At 40.8% G+C, this 16567-nt stretch overlaps 1 protein-coding gene across 10 annotated transcripts in view; it reads left to right on the top strand.

The window, feature by feature from the left end:
• Positions 1-16567, top strand: part of DOCK10 (dedicator of cytokinesis 10) — a 238988-nt gene that overhangs the window by 97933 nt on the left and 124488 nt on the right. For all 10 annotated transcript variants that reach the window (XM_075570118.1, XM_075570116.1, XM_075570119.1 and 7 more), the window contains exons 2-3: positions 1105-1224; positions 16175-16264. In XM_075570118.1, coding sequence (XP_075426233.1) covers positions 1105-1224; positions 16175-16264 — 210 coding nt within the window. The remainder of the gene's footprint in view (positions 1-1104; positions 1225-16174; positions 16265-16567) is intronic.

Raw genomic sequence — 16567 nt, 5'->3', positions numbered from 1 at the left:
GCAATAGTGCCAATCGGGGCACTATCAGTGGAGGCGTTTCCATGTGATAAATACCTGATTGGCACGGTCGCAGTTTAAAGCGGCAGTCCATGCCATTTTTATTTCCTATTGGATTGAAGCATGGGGTCTCCGGAGCTGAACCTCATTAATTTAATCTCTGGGGACCAACTGGTTCTGGAGATACTTACCTCCGTAGGGGGTGCCGGTAGCCGCTACCAGAGTTCATGTTATGGCGGAGTTTTCAAAGCTCCCGTGCTCTGCGGGCCAATAGGAAGCCGTGACATCATTCGGTTCGTCTTCCTGTTGGGGCCCGCGTGACATGGGAACTTTAAACTTTAAATACTCAGCTATCTCAGCCGGAGCTGAATGGAGTTCAGCTCCAGAGACCCCATGCTTCAGTCCTGTGTTAAAAATAAGGGAAAAAAATACTGTAGGACCACTCGCCGTGACTTCTGTCACTCACCGGTTGTTGTTTGGCAACACTAACCCTCCCCTCTCTCTCCCCTTTGTGCCAAATTTAAATAGTGTGGCCCGAGCAATTTAGTTACCCGTGAAGAAGGTCTCCCTGGGGACAGAAATGTTGGACTCAATGTTTACTTATTGAGCTTAATAAAAAAAAATTCTTCTATTTGTTGTGCTGGTATTTTGGATCACAGCTGCTATCCTTATTGATATATATATATATATATATATATATATTATATATATATATATATATGGCAAGTTTTAGAATACTTGTCGGCGCACCTGTAGGTATATACAGTATATACTGTATGCGTGTATGTATAATATATATATATATATATATACATATATATATTATACATACACGCATACAGTATATATATATATATATATATATATATATATATATATATATATATATATATATATATATATATGTATCTCTCTATATATATATTTCTATATATATATATACCTACAGTGTATATATATTTATATATTTATATATATATACTGTATACATATCCCTATATATTTTTATATACACATTTATGCACACATATATTTTATGTGTTTTTGTTTTTTTTAACATTAAATACCCAGTTATAATAGATTGCAATGTTCTTTCTCTTTCTGCAGCATGAGAAACCTAAGCTCTTAGAACCCTTGGATTACGAGTCTGCCATCACAGAGTTAGAGACTACGTATTCCAATGACCCTATGAAAGATCTGGTGTTGTTCCCTGAAGATGACTTCTCAGTAAGTAGACGCTCTGTATATTTGAAACTGTTCGGCTGTGATGAATTGCTCAGTATTAGTCATATTAGTGGTGAGATATGTTTTACATTAGTGATTTTGCAACCTCTTCTCCCGCCCTGGACCAGGTTTTTGGGATGACCAATCATTATCCTACTTGCACATGTGTGCAAATTAATTTGTTATTCCTAAAACCCTGTGTGCTGTTTCCCTCGTGAAGAGGTTTATAACCACTGTTTTAAAGGACCAATAGGTACATTCATTGTGAGTTGTGTGATACCGTCTAGGGGACTAACGTATAAGATTCTTCATAGCACACTTAAATAAGAACTCTATGACATTTCAAAAGCTCTGTACACTATCATTTTATCTATGAATAATCCTTGCTGTCCCCTTAAACATATCACAATCACAACCTACAGCAACTCTAGATTTCTCCAGGACTAAGATGGCCACTAGAACTTTGAACAGCAAACAACCAACATAAAACATATGTGTGTGTATATATAGCACAGTTTATATTCTTAATGTATTTATCTTCAGAAGTGCTTCCACCAAATTTAGTGTGTATATATGTATATTATTTACAGATGTAGCAAGACTTACTGTCTGGCGCCGCAGTTGAAGAAGCAAATGTCTGTGGCGCCAGAGATGGTGTCCATCACGATACCGCTGTGGGTGTCCATGGTTCTGGATGGGACACCCTGCAACTGTAATCCTCCGGTATGCTGCGACCACTGTTATCGTGTGATCACGGGTGGCAGCGGTACCGGAGATGATAAGGTTACCTACATCTGTGTGTACAGTATATACACACAGATGTAGTATGTAGCATGTATATATATATATATATATATATATATATATATATATATATATATATATATATAATATATATGAGAAAAAAAGGAAAGAAAAAGTGCCCGATCCTTGTGTAAAATCAGATAATAAAGGGTTTTAATTTGCCATGAACAGACGATTGCCACCTCACACATTGTCAAATAAAATCAAGCTATTTATGGGACAAGCCCATGCACCACGCCGACGACCAAATTTCACAGCTGTCCTCCGTCTGCATACAGATACTGCCGCACATTTTTTTATATTTTTATATATATTTTTTCATTTTTTGTAACTTGCAATTTACTTAGTATCCTGCCACTATACTATATATTGTTAGATATCTGTGCTAGGTGCATCGTTCTGCAGTGTGGGATTTGTTTTGCAAGGATACAGGTGTGTGCTAATAGGGGCGCTGTTAATTATTTTATATATATATATATATATATATATATATATATATATATATATATATATACACACACGTGTGTGTATTTTAATAGGACATAAGCATTAAATGTGTTCTCACACTTGCAGAAGAGACTTGTTACGAAATTTCATGGACAATAAGCAAAACAAAACAACTCTCATTTAAATCCACTAAAGGGTGTCACTACCTGTCTCAAGCAATTGTTTTGTGGTGGCCCTGGATAGTTACAGGATGGTCCAAAGACTGACATTTCCGTCTGTGAAAGGATTTCTACAAGGTGCCTTGACTCCTTTCCTTGGATGGAAACTTTCATCTTCAGAATGGAAGATATAAATTGTGGGAAGGAGCTGCTTCCATGTGGCAAAATATCTTATGTTCTAGTGCAGGAGGCGCCAACTCCAGTCCTCAAGGGCCACCAATGGGTTAGGTTTTAAGAATATCCTTGCTTCAGCACAGGTGGGTCAATCAGTGGCACAGTCAATGACAAAGCCACAGAGTGAGCCACCTGGGCTGAAGCAGGGTTATCCTTAAAACCTGACCTGATGGTGGCCCTTGAGGCCTGGAGTTGTCCACCCCTGTTCTAGTGAGTGACAAGCAAATGGTCATCCTGGCATTCTGTTCCATCAAAGTAAAACGTTCTGGTTATGGATCTTCTCCCATTGGGTTCAACTTCTTCTATTGAATAGAAGGAAATGTTCAAGTTTAATAATATCAAGAGTGAAAGTTTCTCATACTTATGTTATAATGGAAAAGATTTGTATCCGTAATGTTGGTCTTGTTTCTCAACCAGTATAGCATGGTCTTATTGATTCTCAATGAAAGCCACAATCTTGTCCAACTAAATTACCTTTGATACCTACATATGACACCTATATGTTCGTTGGAAAAATCAATTCCTTCCTAACTCCAAATAATGGCAATCGGATTACTCCATGGATCAATATTCTTCGCATGTTTACTTATTTGGTATATCCCTGTATACCGTTCCTTTCTAAGATGTCCAACTTTTTTTTTTTTAAATATCTATTTTATCTGCTATCACTGTCTCCCTGTTTCCATGGGTAATTAATTCCACATTTTAACTGCCCTTACTGTAAAGAACCCTTTATTTTGTTGCTGGGGAAATCTCCTTTCTTCCAACCTAAAGGGATGCCCCCCGAGTCCTTTGTACGGCCCTTGGGATGAATAATTCTTATGAAAGCTCCTTCTATTGTCCCCAAATATATTTGTATATAGTTATCATATCCCCTCTCAGACGCCTCTTTTCTAATATAAACAAATCTAATTTAGCTACCCTCTCCTCATAAATCAGATTATCCATCCCCTTTATTAATTTGGTAGCTCTTCTCTGCACTTTCTCTACTTCCATAATGTCTTTTTGTATATATACTTAATTTTCATTGGGAGGGGGTTCAGGAAGGAAAAGGGAGGGGGCGGGGAATGCATTCAATAATGCGTTACAATAATTTGTACGTGTGATAGGTATTTGTTTTAATGTATTGCTTTGTTTCCCTCTCTGATCAATATTTATTAATCGTGATTCAACATCCCAACCTTAAAACATCAGCATTATCATAATGAATTGCCTCATTTATCAGTAAGTGACATGGGGCTCTTATTCGTTCGAGATCACGTCTCAAGATGACCCCAGATGTCCAATACCAGATAGGGAGCCTAGAGGACAGTTATAGGAGCGCTGATACTCGATTTAGGCCCGGTACACTCATGTAGTAGATCCATGGTTCCCATATGTTTAGGAATTTTATGCAAGAGTCATTTAAGTAGCTTGAGATTTTTTCCATGGAAAACGTATGCCATATTCTTTCCTCAATTTGCATAATTGTGGGGACGCCTTATTTAAACCATAGTGATGCCAAAGCACATTTCGTTGCTGTTATGTGTGAGATTAATCTTTGGGTACTTGTATTTATTTCTCTTAGATGTTTGTTCAGTAAGAATAACCATAGATCCATGGGAATTGAGATATCTAAGATTCTTTGGATTAGTTTGTGTATTTTTTTCCAAAGTAGCCCTATATATGGGCATGTCCACCACATGTGAAGGTATGATGTTCTTAATCCACATTCTTTTGGGCAAATTGTGTCGTGCCTGGGAATATATGGGCCAGTTTCTCTATGGTTAGGTACCATCTGAGCATCACCCTGAAGGCGTTCTCCCATATAGAGGTGCTAATTGAGCTTTTGTTTACTGCTTCAAATATTTATGTCCAGTCTTTTGGCTCTAGAGATGTGTTTAAGTCTGTTTCCCACTGTTTTGTATATTTTGGGAGTGCTTGTTAATCTGTAAAAGTGAAAGCTTTATACAGGATTGATATCAGGCCTTTTTGGTAATTGGGATGTATACATAGTTCTTCAAAATATGAAGGAAGGGGGGGGGGTGGGGGTAGATTACCAACGTGTTTTATAAAACTTTTAAGCTGCAGGTATCTGAAGATCTCTCCTCCCAGCAATCCAGCATCATTTCTGAGGGTCCTAAAAGACTTTATAGACCGATCCTCTACCACGTCCCTGATTCTGTTTATATTATTAGTTTGACATACAGTGAAGGTTTTTCTTGATTGTCCCGGGAGGAAGTCTGGGTTCTCAAATAGTGGTGTGAGGATCTAACATTCCCCCAAACATGCTCCACGCTAATATCTAATTGATTCACAAAGATCCAACCAATTGTATAAATTATCGCCCACTATCTTTAATTAATGTAGACCTAAAAATATTTACCAAAATCCTTACAACCAGACTAAATGAATATCTCCCTCGGCTGGTTTTCCTGGATAAGGTCGCTTTTGTCCCGAGGAGACAGGCCGCTGACAATACAAGACGGGTGATCAACCTTATACAAATAGCAAAACAATCCCAACACCCCGCCATGCCCTTAACGCTAGACACAGAGAAGGCATTTGATCGCCTAGACTGGAACTTTATGTAATCAACCCTCTGGGAGTTTGGGTGTCATGGAGAGTTCCTCAGAGCTATCAAAGCTCTCTATTCTAATCCCACAGCTAAAATCTGGTGTATGGGGTTCCCTTCCCAGCCGATCTTAATAAAGGGAGGAACATGTCAGGGATGCCCGCTGTCACCCCTGCTCTTCGCCTTGTCCCTGGAACCATTAGCTGCTCACATAAGAAACAACCCCGATATTAAAGGTATTCAGACAACAAATCAAGAATATTAAATATCGTTGCTTTCAGACGACATAATTCTCTTTCTTTCCGGACCACTAACCCCTTTGCCTAATCTATATAAGGAATAAGATAGGTTTAATAAAATATCAGGCTTTATAAAATATAAGGCTTCAAAGTTAATACAAACAAATCAGAAGCACTAAACATAAATATCCACGATGAAGCTATCAAACAAATTTCCCTACATTTTGACTTTAGATGGCAACCCCTCACCACCAAATATCTAGGTATATATCTGACTAATACGTACAAATCCTTATACAAACATAACTTCACCCCTTTACAAGAAATACTAAAAAAAAATATGAAATTGGAACAAACATTACTTGTCCTGGATAGGCAGGATCCACTCAATTAAAACGAACCTATTACCCAGACTCCTTTATCTCTATCAGACCCTACCAATCCCGGTCCCTGCTGAGGACCTACAGTAAAGGAGCTCCAGAGACACATATCAAAATTTATTTGGGCAGATAAAACACCAAGGATTAGTAAATGAAACATTGTGCCTACCAATAAATAATGGAGGACTGTCCCTACCCTGTCTGTTCAACTACAACAGAACAGCACAGATCAGTCAGCTAATCTCATGGCACCCAACCTCGAAGATGAAAAGGTGTGTCCAAATAGAATCATCTGCAACAGCTCCTACACCTATAAGTGATGAAGAGGCATTTAGATCCTTGAAACATGTTGGAATTAGCTTTTTATTCAAGATACAGAGTTTACATCTAGTCCCCCAAGCTCCTATCATTCCACCCTGCTCCCCCTTGCGGATCCGTCAATTTCGGCGCGACGCCTCTTAGTGACGTCACTCAAGCGCCGACGGAAGCCCCAGAGCTACACGTGAAGTCAGTTTGCTGTGGTAGAGATGGACTGAGACTTGCCTCAGGTGGACTTTGATATTTGGGACTTGATTGCTGCCCTCACCGCACCCCACCTGTGGACCAGCCTCATCACCGTGGTGACCTGTGATTGTCCTTACCTGTGGAGCCTGATGACTGATGATCATGGTTGTCCAGATCTTCATGTTGGTGTGGTGTATGGGTAACTTGTCCCATGAAATGCTGTTTTTCTATTTCCCTGATGTACGCACATTACCTATCCTTGGATATTTAATACATTTTTATCCTTGATTTACTTCACTATGAGCGTTGTGCGCTGTTTTCTTTTTGTTTCCCTACACCTATAAACATGCTAATGTGGTTCCAAAAATCTCAAAACGTACCACATAATACTGTACCTTCCTCCCCATGACACAACATTCTCTAAAGATATGGAGACAATTAAACCGGAAATGTAACCTAACAGAAGAAAACTCCCATAATGTCTTTTTTAAGGACTGGTGCCCCTTCGTTAACGGCAAAGCCAGAAAGAACCATCCTTTCACCATGAGAACCGCTTTCCTTTTGGGGACGAATTGAAAGGAAGTGTTACTATTCGATTAGGAAAGCCCCGGCCGTTTCTTTGAGAGAAGTTTATGCAGAAACTGCCACGTCATTGAGTCTATTTATAGATGCACTAATATGACACGAAGGCCCATGCTCGACATGTGTGAGGCTGTCCCCCTCGTGCTTGGGAAGCCCCTTTAAAACAAATGGACCTTATATCTCAAGTAAGGCGAATACAGTCTTACAGTATGTTATAAAGAGGCATACCAAGGAATTTCCTTTGTATCTCTTAGAGTCAATGTGTGGAGACATCTTGGGTCTTAAACAGCGAGCCTCTGTGTTTTATTTGGGAAGTTTGTTACAGGAATCAAGTGGCTTATAGAGTATAATAACTCCTATAGCGTTTTGAGTTTCTTTCTCATTCCTCTTTCCTTTGAGTCAGAAATCACTGTGGTGTCTATTTGAGGAATAGAATAAATTTGCCTTTTACATTGAACATTTAAGAGAAAAATACCACACACCAAAGAACAGTCTTCCGTGCTTTTATGCATATATCTGTAAATGTATATTTTCACAATATGATGGCACGAAGCAGGGGCACCAACAGAAATCTTGGTGGCCCAGGACAAATGAAAGGAGCAGGATCCCCCTCTTAGGCTAGGTCCCCAGTCGCCACGGCTGCGACAACGACGCGGTGCACACAAGGTACGGCCCTCTATGGGGTCGACCCCAGTAGCTGCCTGCGCGCCTTGGCACAATGCGCGATCACATTTAGCAAAGACAAGGATTTTGTCTTTGCTAGTGGCGACAGAGCACTGGCAACATCACGGGGCTTAGCCAATGAGGGCGAACCAGCCGCGTGACGTCCTGGCATGCCCCCACCATGCCTCCCTGTCGCACACTGCCTGGAGTCCAGAAGGTCACGCTGCTGCCAGGAACGAGCGCCGCCAGGCACCGCGTCGTGCGTGCACTGGGGCCTCAGTCTTACAGTGCACTGGGGACTGTGAGGGGTGAGAAGGAGATATGGGGAGGAGATAAAGGACTTGGGGAAAGAAGGTGATAAGCACTTGGATAGAGTAGTTATGGACCTGGATGGTAGTTATGGACTGGAGAGGGGTAGTTATGGACCTGGGGGAAGGGGATGCGGGAAGGAGATATGGACCTGGAGGGGAGGACAGAGAAGGAGATTTGGGCCTTGTAGGGGGGAGTAGATAAGGGCCTGAAGGAAGTAGTTATGGACCTGGACGTGCACTTACGGACTTAGACGGACAATTATGGACCTGGGATGGGGGAAGGAGTTACGGACATGTGGGTTGGGGGAGTTATGGACCTGGGAGGAGGGGGCAGTTATGGACCTGGGTGGGGGTGAAGGAATTATGGACCTGGAGAGGTAGGTGGTTATGGTGGGGGTGAGTTAGTTATAGACCTGGGGGGGTGGGGAGGAGAAGGAAATATTGGCCTGGCGGTATAGGCAGGGACCCGGGGGGCAGGGAGGGCAAAAACACATGGGAGAGGGGTTGAGTGTGCGTAACTGCTGCCTGCTGCCTTGGAGATTTAAGGGGGCCCGCAGAAGTGCCTGTCAGAGGGCGTCTGCTGGAAGGTGCCCATGGAGGTGCCTGTCAGGGGGGCCTCCTTTACAGCAGCCTATAGCATGCTTTCTCTGACAAGCATCTCTGCAGACACCCTCCAGCAGGCCCCCTCTGCTCTGGCAAGTACTTTGCAGATCTGACACAACATGGCAGGCTTACCGGCTCGGGGCCCTTGACTCACATGACCTCCTCACCACCTCTTCTTTAATGTATCAAAAAAACAGCAGCAATACAAAGAAATATCCGAACACACAAGGAAAAGTTAGCAGACACACACTATTAAATGTGCAAATTGTGTGTTTTGATACTTTTTAATATTGCTGCTGGGTTTTTTTTGACACATTAAAGAAGAAACTTGGTGAGACCTAAAGGAAAACGTGAGTCTATCATTTTCTCTTATTTAGCTTTTGAGTGCTGATCCAGTATGTGGTTTAAAGCAACATCTTACTGAGTAACGTCCTTCCGATTTAAGGAACTAGTTTTCATAAATTTTGCACACTTATAACGGGTGGTGTATGTGACAGTTAAAAAGAGCAGACAATTTGTATCAAGAAAAGCTAAAATTGCTACATTCCTTATTAAACAAATATGCATTCTAGTATTCCTGCTACAATTTTATCTACTACTTCACGTAATGAATGGAGATAGGTTTGTTAATTTAATGAAATATGATTTCAAAATCTTTAAATTATTGTTTTTTTTTTAAAATGTTTTTGTGAACGGATTCATATTCAAAGAGAAATTTTTACCTTCATCTTAGAGACCACAGTTCCACAAGCTTTATAAATAGCCAAAGTGATGCTTTACAGTAGGTGTATCAATTAGGACCACTATTTCCTCTTTTGAGCTAGATGCCTTAATAGGCTTGAGCCAGCTCTGCTGTGTGTCTAACCACATTCAGACAGTTGTAACACTTTTCTCTCACATCCTACTTTTAATTCTGATAAAAGATTCAAACCTCTAATGAATATCACTGTTTCTAAGGAGAGCGAAAGCATGAAGGAGATCGGAATACGCAGAACCAAGGTCACGCGTTGGGTTGTGCATTGCAAGTGTAGCCCCTTTCCCCTGTGTCAGGGCGACTATGTGTGCTGCTAATACCTGCGCGGCAAACAGGAGGCCTGATCTTCTGCCACGAGGAGCCTGGGGTGTGTGTATCAATATCTACTAACAGCGCCTCCACCTGAGAGGGATCCTTATGTAGTAGGATGGCCCTTCCAAAGACAATATACCCAGTAATACACACACAAAGTATGGCTAACAGTATTTACTGGAAGGTACTAAACAATAACCATGAACACAATATACATATACAGTATAATTTATACGAACCCCCGCTGTATTCCCCACAGTAATTGGGTGCAGTGGCACCAGTGTCCCAGTGTCCAGACCATGAAGGCCTATCCCGCCCCAAGTGTGAGACAGCGCTGCCACACGATGTGTTGGTACACTTGTGGAAAATACCTGCCCGAAGCTCCAGCCCCGGGGGTCGCTGAGTAAGGCCAAGTAACGGTCAGTCTGTTCCACCGAAGATCTGCCTCCATGTGGGGTGGCCTCCAGCCGGAGTGTCCAACCTTTACATAGTCTCTGAGATGAAGACCTGGTCTGGTCCCTGATGCAGGCCACACACACCACGTGCTCCGTCACCGGTATAAGGGTACTATCACTAACAGGCTAAGGGGTGTGTCCCTATCTGAGGGGCCTTCCCTAGAGCACCACAAGCTTGATATGATCGGGGCCTAGCTGGGCACTGAAAGGGGAATACTCTGACCTAGTTCAGCGGAGCACTTCTCCCTGGACCTTACCTATCCCATTGCTGTCCTGCTCCCGACTGACTAACTGCCCTAACTGACTAACTGCCCTGTCAGCACATGCTCCCTCGCGCCAAACTGCCTCTCTCCCCTCACCACAAATGCAGCAGCCCTATTGACTAAGCCACGCCGCGTCATCTGGCCGCCCCAAGGGATCCTGGGAGATGTAGTTCCCCTGCAGAGCATTACACAACATTGCCGCCGCTACTCAAGTTCTGCGCATGCCCATCCTCTCTGAAATGGCTGCCGATGCCTCTATATCTTCTGCGCATGCGGAAGGTGCTACTGCGCAGCATTTTCAAGATGACGTGCCCTTTACCGGCATCCCCCCGGAGCTCCCGGCGACCCGATCGCCCCATCTATCGGCCGCAACCCCCACCGCAACTGGCGTGCACCTGATCGCTCCCTCCGGCAGTACCCCCCGCACCGCTGAGCAGCCACAGCGCTCCGGATCGCAGGCAAGGGGAACAGGAGGGGAAACACCTTGCTACACAAGAAAAGCAGCATTTGATCAAATCTAATTGATAGGATTACATTGTAGTAGTGATTGTGGTGGATTATATTTTATTCGCAGTTATAGGCATAAATTCTAAAACTCGCGCTCAGTCCTGTATTAGGTGTCTTTTATAAAATCATGATGTACATAGAGATGGGCGAATCTGCCCAAATCCGCTTCCCGTATTTTTGCTGTGGAACTCTCAAAATCCGTTTCGCGGTGTAAAATTTGCAAACGGGTTTGGGAGGTTTCAATTTTCGTGGATTCATCAAAATCCGCCACTGGATACAACCAGTGGACCGATTTGAAGAATCCAATCCGCGGATTCACCCATTCTTAAATATCTGCCAACGGATGACTGAATCCACAGATTGGATTCCACAAATAGGTCCGCGGGTTCGAAATCCGCGGAGTGCGTTGGTAATAATAATTTTAAATCTGCAAAACGCGAACCGACCTTTTTGACATTGATCCGCTGAAATCCGTGGACCAAAGGACCCGGCCGATCCGCTGCGGATCCATATTGGCAAAAATGTTTTTGCCCATCTCTAGATGCATAGGCAATAAAGAGTTAGAAATGAAGCACATAGCATCATCAGCATCTTGTTACATTAGCATTAATGCTCCATGGCACTGTCCAGTTTGGCTTTGTGTGCATCAGCTTGTGCTTTTTTGGAGAGTTACATAAAATGTCAGGGTGTATCACCAGAACAGGGCGCTTTAGCCCATACACATCAAGCAGTGCTAAGGAAAAAGGAGATGTTCTCTCCAAAAACGAGTACATTTTTGGTCAACTAGCAAAAATGTACTAATTTGGGGAGATAACAGTGTCCCTTAACACTGCTTGATGTATCTGGGCCAATTGTGTAAAAACAGTAAACCTGAATATTTATTTAGCAGCCCCACCAGCATGCAAAGTCAATTGGCAATATGTATCGAGATGGAGCAATTTGCCCTATAACACACAGCAAACATTTTAATTTGTGTCAATTTGCACCTGCACATCACACACAGAGAGCTTGTTATATGAACTACTTCCATCTGGCTCTGATCTCTTAACATGGCGTGTTGAATTGACACAACTCTGCTCCATTGTATTGATGCACACTCAGATACATCTCATTATACCCTTACTCCAAGCACCTCCTCCCCTACTGCTGCAGTACCGCTCCTCAAATCTACAACTCATACAGTACAAGTGGAGCTAAATGAATGCAAAACACCTTGATACTTTGACGCAAAGTCAAAATGGTGCAATTTTTGGAGCAATGCCCAAATTTCCTATGCTTGATATGTACAGTCATTGTATTATTGAAATACTAAAAAGCTGAATAGTTTGTGATAGCTTGTGGCTTAAGCAGACAAAAAGAAAACGTAGGTTATACTGGTGTGGTGCATTACAGCAGGGGCATTTTTTATTGTTTTACCTCCAAACCTCAAGTGAGCAGCAGGAATGTCCCTGCATTGTAACCCATTCTGTGCTGAAGAACTGGAAGAGTTGAAGTGTCTACATTCGGAGGTAGCCAACTCCGGTCCTCAAGTTCCCTCACCATGTCAGGGGTTGAGGATATTCCTGCTTCAGCACAGGTGGCTCAATCAGTGGCTCAGTCTTTGACTCAGCCACTGATTGAGCCACCTGTCCTGAAGCAAGGATATCCTGAAAACCTAACTTGTTGGCCACCCCTGTTCTACGTGATGCCTTAAATCTAGAAGTGGACAAATGTGTAGCAGTTTTCATCAAAGACATTTAAGTAAATGACCTTGTCGATGACGATAATATGCCATTGCTACAATTATTATTATTATTGGTTTTTTTTTAAAGTGTACCAATCGCAGACACAGCTCTGTATAGTAGTAACATACAGAAAATGTTAAATATAATTTATTTTGAATAAAATGCAGCGGGTTACAAATACAATGTTTAAATGCGGTTTGAAAACAAGAGCATCCAACGAGAATGTAAAGCCTTAGAAAAGGCCATTGTTCTCCAAAGACCTTACAGTTTTATTATTGCACTCTTAACCATGCATTATTACGTGGGACAGGTCAAGGTTGAATATGTATATATAAATATATATATATATATATATATATAGATATATATATAGATATATCTCTCTCTCTCTATATATATATATATATATATATATATATAGAGAGAGAGAGAGAGAGATATATCTATATATATATCTATATATATAAAGCAGAAAATAGCCGTGTTAGACTGGAGAACTCATTTATTCTGCACTATCTATATATATATATATATATATATATATATATATATATATATATATATATATATATCGTGGGTCACCAAACACAAGAAAGAACATAACATAAGTCAGAAGTATTATGGGGCTATTTTCTTGTTGTAGTTTGATATTACACCATTTATTCCCAGAAAACAATACAATTTCTGAGACAATAAAGTAACAGCAAAGCAGATTGCTGCAAAGTTCAGGCACAAAGGTTCTCGTTCCCCTCTGTTATGTTAATGCTTTTCAATTTAAAATTGCTACTATGGTGCTATATTTCTAAAAAGAAAGAACAGCTCAAACCATGACCATGAAGTTCTGTACTGCATGAGATCTTTTCTGTGTAAAGGTTTGTATTCTTTTTATATTATCAGCGCTGTGCTGCTAGTTTAAACGGCTTTCAATTAACTATTTTCGAGACTCATTTGTTGTTCCATCAATATATTAAATCAATCTGAAAGCTTTCTCTTAGGATCTGTGGAGCCAGAATGTTCTGACCTTTAGCGGGCTTAATATTCTTGAAATAAGTCCTTTTTATCATCAGACATTTGTAGTATAATATTTATGCTCGGCTATAGAGCAGTATAGCATGTAGTATAAAATATATACACTGCTAGTGTATGATGCATACGCCTCTTACTGTATAGTACCACTATTTTATGTATTTACAGTGTGTACTGTATATCTTTATTTATATAGCACCATTTATGTACATAGCGCTTCACAGCAGTAATACACGTGACATAATAATGTAACACATAATGGGAACAAGTGCTTTAAGACACAAAAGTAACATTAGGAAAAGGAGTCCCTGTCCAGAAGAGCTTACAATCTAAGTGGTAAGTAGGGAGAACTTACAGAGATAGGAGGGTGTTCTGGTAAGTGCGTCTGCAAGGGTCCACGTTCGATGTACAGTATGAGCTGTATAATATCAGCCACTGAGCTACCCAGATGCTTCGTTAAAGAGGTGTGTTTTAAGATGGGACTTGTGAAGGCATCGCCAATGTATTTAGCATCCAAATTATTCATACTGTGAATGCTAAAACATTTGACTTGCAAATGTACGGATCTGCCAAGTAACATTTTGTAATGAAAACATGATACTCAGGTGCAATACGGTAATAATTTGCAGCATTTTCATAACTTCAGAGTGGCAAAAAGAGGGCAAAAACCTCAGAAAATCCCACAATGAACTTGCATGTAACCAATTATATTTCTCATTATTTGTTCTGTGAAAGAAAAGCCCCGTGAGATCACGCTCACGTGTAATAAGTGTATTTTCAGTTTCTACGGTACAGGTAGATTTATATGACAGGGGCAAACTGTTATTTGCAATTTAGGGAGTAACGTACCTGTACGTTTATTCTGGAAATGGGAGGCGCAACACTTTGCTATGGGATGTAAAGGTTTGGCTATCAAAATGCACTGCCAAGGCCAGAAGCATAAATATTTCCTGTTAAACGTGGACCTGTTCTTTGTATCTGATGGATATTCTGTCTTACATTCTACAAGAAAATACATAAGACAGCCCACTTGTAGTATGTGAGAATGTTTAATGTAGCAGGGTCAGAGAGAGCATGCAGCTGAACAAAATACTTGGGGGAAACGCAGACATCTCGCGGCATGGAATAGAAGAGAATTTATGTTATTTTTTTTTCTATCCCATTTGAAAACATCCTTCCCTTCCTAGAAAAAAAAACCCAATGTTGGGAATGTTTCATCTTTTTAACATGGGTGTCCCAGCTGTGCTTCCCGAGATATTAAGGCTTTCAAATGCCTATTCTGTAAACGTGATGGTTATGTATCAATGTCTCTTTGATGCAAATCTGATGTTATTAGAGGAAAACCCACGCACCTTAAGTAACAAACAAAACAATCACATTGGAAGTGACAAGATTTTAGTTTTGCCTCCAAATTGCACTAGTATTGTACCGTAGAAGCATTCACATGCAACCCCTATAAAATATTACATTCCATTAAAAAAAACATTGCTTTGTAGACGATAATATCGTTTACCCCTGAAAATCACGTGCTATCCTGTAAAATAATTCTGCGTTTCACAAATAATCAAAATAAAGAGTTCTTCCCCAAAACGAGGCTTTTGTGTTTCACTGGGTAACGGGTGGCAGGGGAGGTATAAGCAGACATACATTTGGAGAAACTCGTCAAAGTTTTGGAGAGTCACAGTGAATATATCTTTACATTGTAGTACGGTATGTTCATTTTCAGGAGGAGTCGGGGATTGCTGGGGGTGTAAGCAACTCCTCCCACACCTGCTTATAAATAGTCCTCCCCTTCTGGATTTCTCCACCCCCATGCTCCTCCTTCGGCACTGTCCCTTGGATGGGTTTCTTAGTTCATATTCCACTAACGAGTGCAGGCAAAGCCATCCACTATCATTCATATCGCCTTACATAAAGTGATTATTTCTTATCGAAAAAGCAGTCTGTGAGTAGGTTACTGGCTCTACACTTCTACACGGCAGACATGAGCTTATAGGGATCCATGTTAAAATGGATAAGAAGTAAAGAGGGACACACTGTGCGTGCTCATCTGTATATCATTACCCACACTGTCTGCAGTGGACGCATTATATGTATAAGAGATAATGGGGGGAAAGGCAGAGTTGTAGACCTCTCTGAGACATGTGAATGTGCTCACACGATTTTTATTCATCATGTACTGTTGGCAATTGCACACAAAAAACATATTTACTGATACAATTGTATTACTGCAAATCTATCTAATTCAAATCTGCTTTTGAATGAGACTGAAATATTGGTCACACATTCCAACATTGTTACTTACAAATAGTTATGACACTGCTGAACCTCTGGCATGCTGCAGATTTGCTATATGTTGTTGTTTAACAGTGTATTTTATTTGCCATGTTTAATGCATTTTTCCCCCTTTATTTCTCTTTCATTAACTGTTAGATAGAAACAATTCCGAGGGAGATTCAAACTGTTTACTCCACCGTCCCCGAAGATGCAGAACGAAAGGCAGAACATTTGTTGGTTAAGGAGGTAAATATCTCATGTTTCCATGGTGATCAAATATATCATCTGTATATAATTATTCAACCGGGTGATAAAACTGATTGTTTTAGTCTGGTTGTCAAGTCTTTGGGTAGATTGTTTATTGTTTTAACATTTTCTTATGTGTCTGTACAGTAATTATGATGTCATTATTAGTTAAACCAGATAAACATAATTAGCTGATTAGTGGGAAATTGATGGGTTACAAAAGAGAGAAAACATTCATTTTTCAAAAGGATACAAAAAGAGAACTCTTACTTTATTAGTGATTTATTCTTTCTAAAGAAGCCA

Source organism: Ascaphus truei, chromosome 14 (assembly GCF_040206685.1).
Source record: "Ascaphus truei isolate aAscTru1 chromosome 14, aAscTru1.hap1, whole genome shotgun sequence".
Classification (NCBI taxonomy): domain Eukaryota; kingdom Metazoa; phylum Chordata; class Amphibia; order Anura; family Ascaphidae; genus Ascaphus; species Ascaphus truei.
This window is presented reverse-complemented; position numbering and strand designations above follow the sequence as displayed.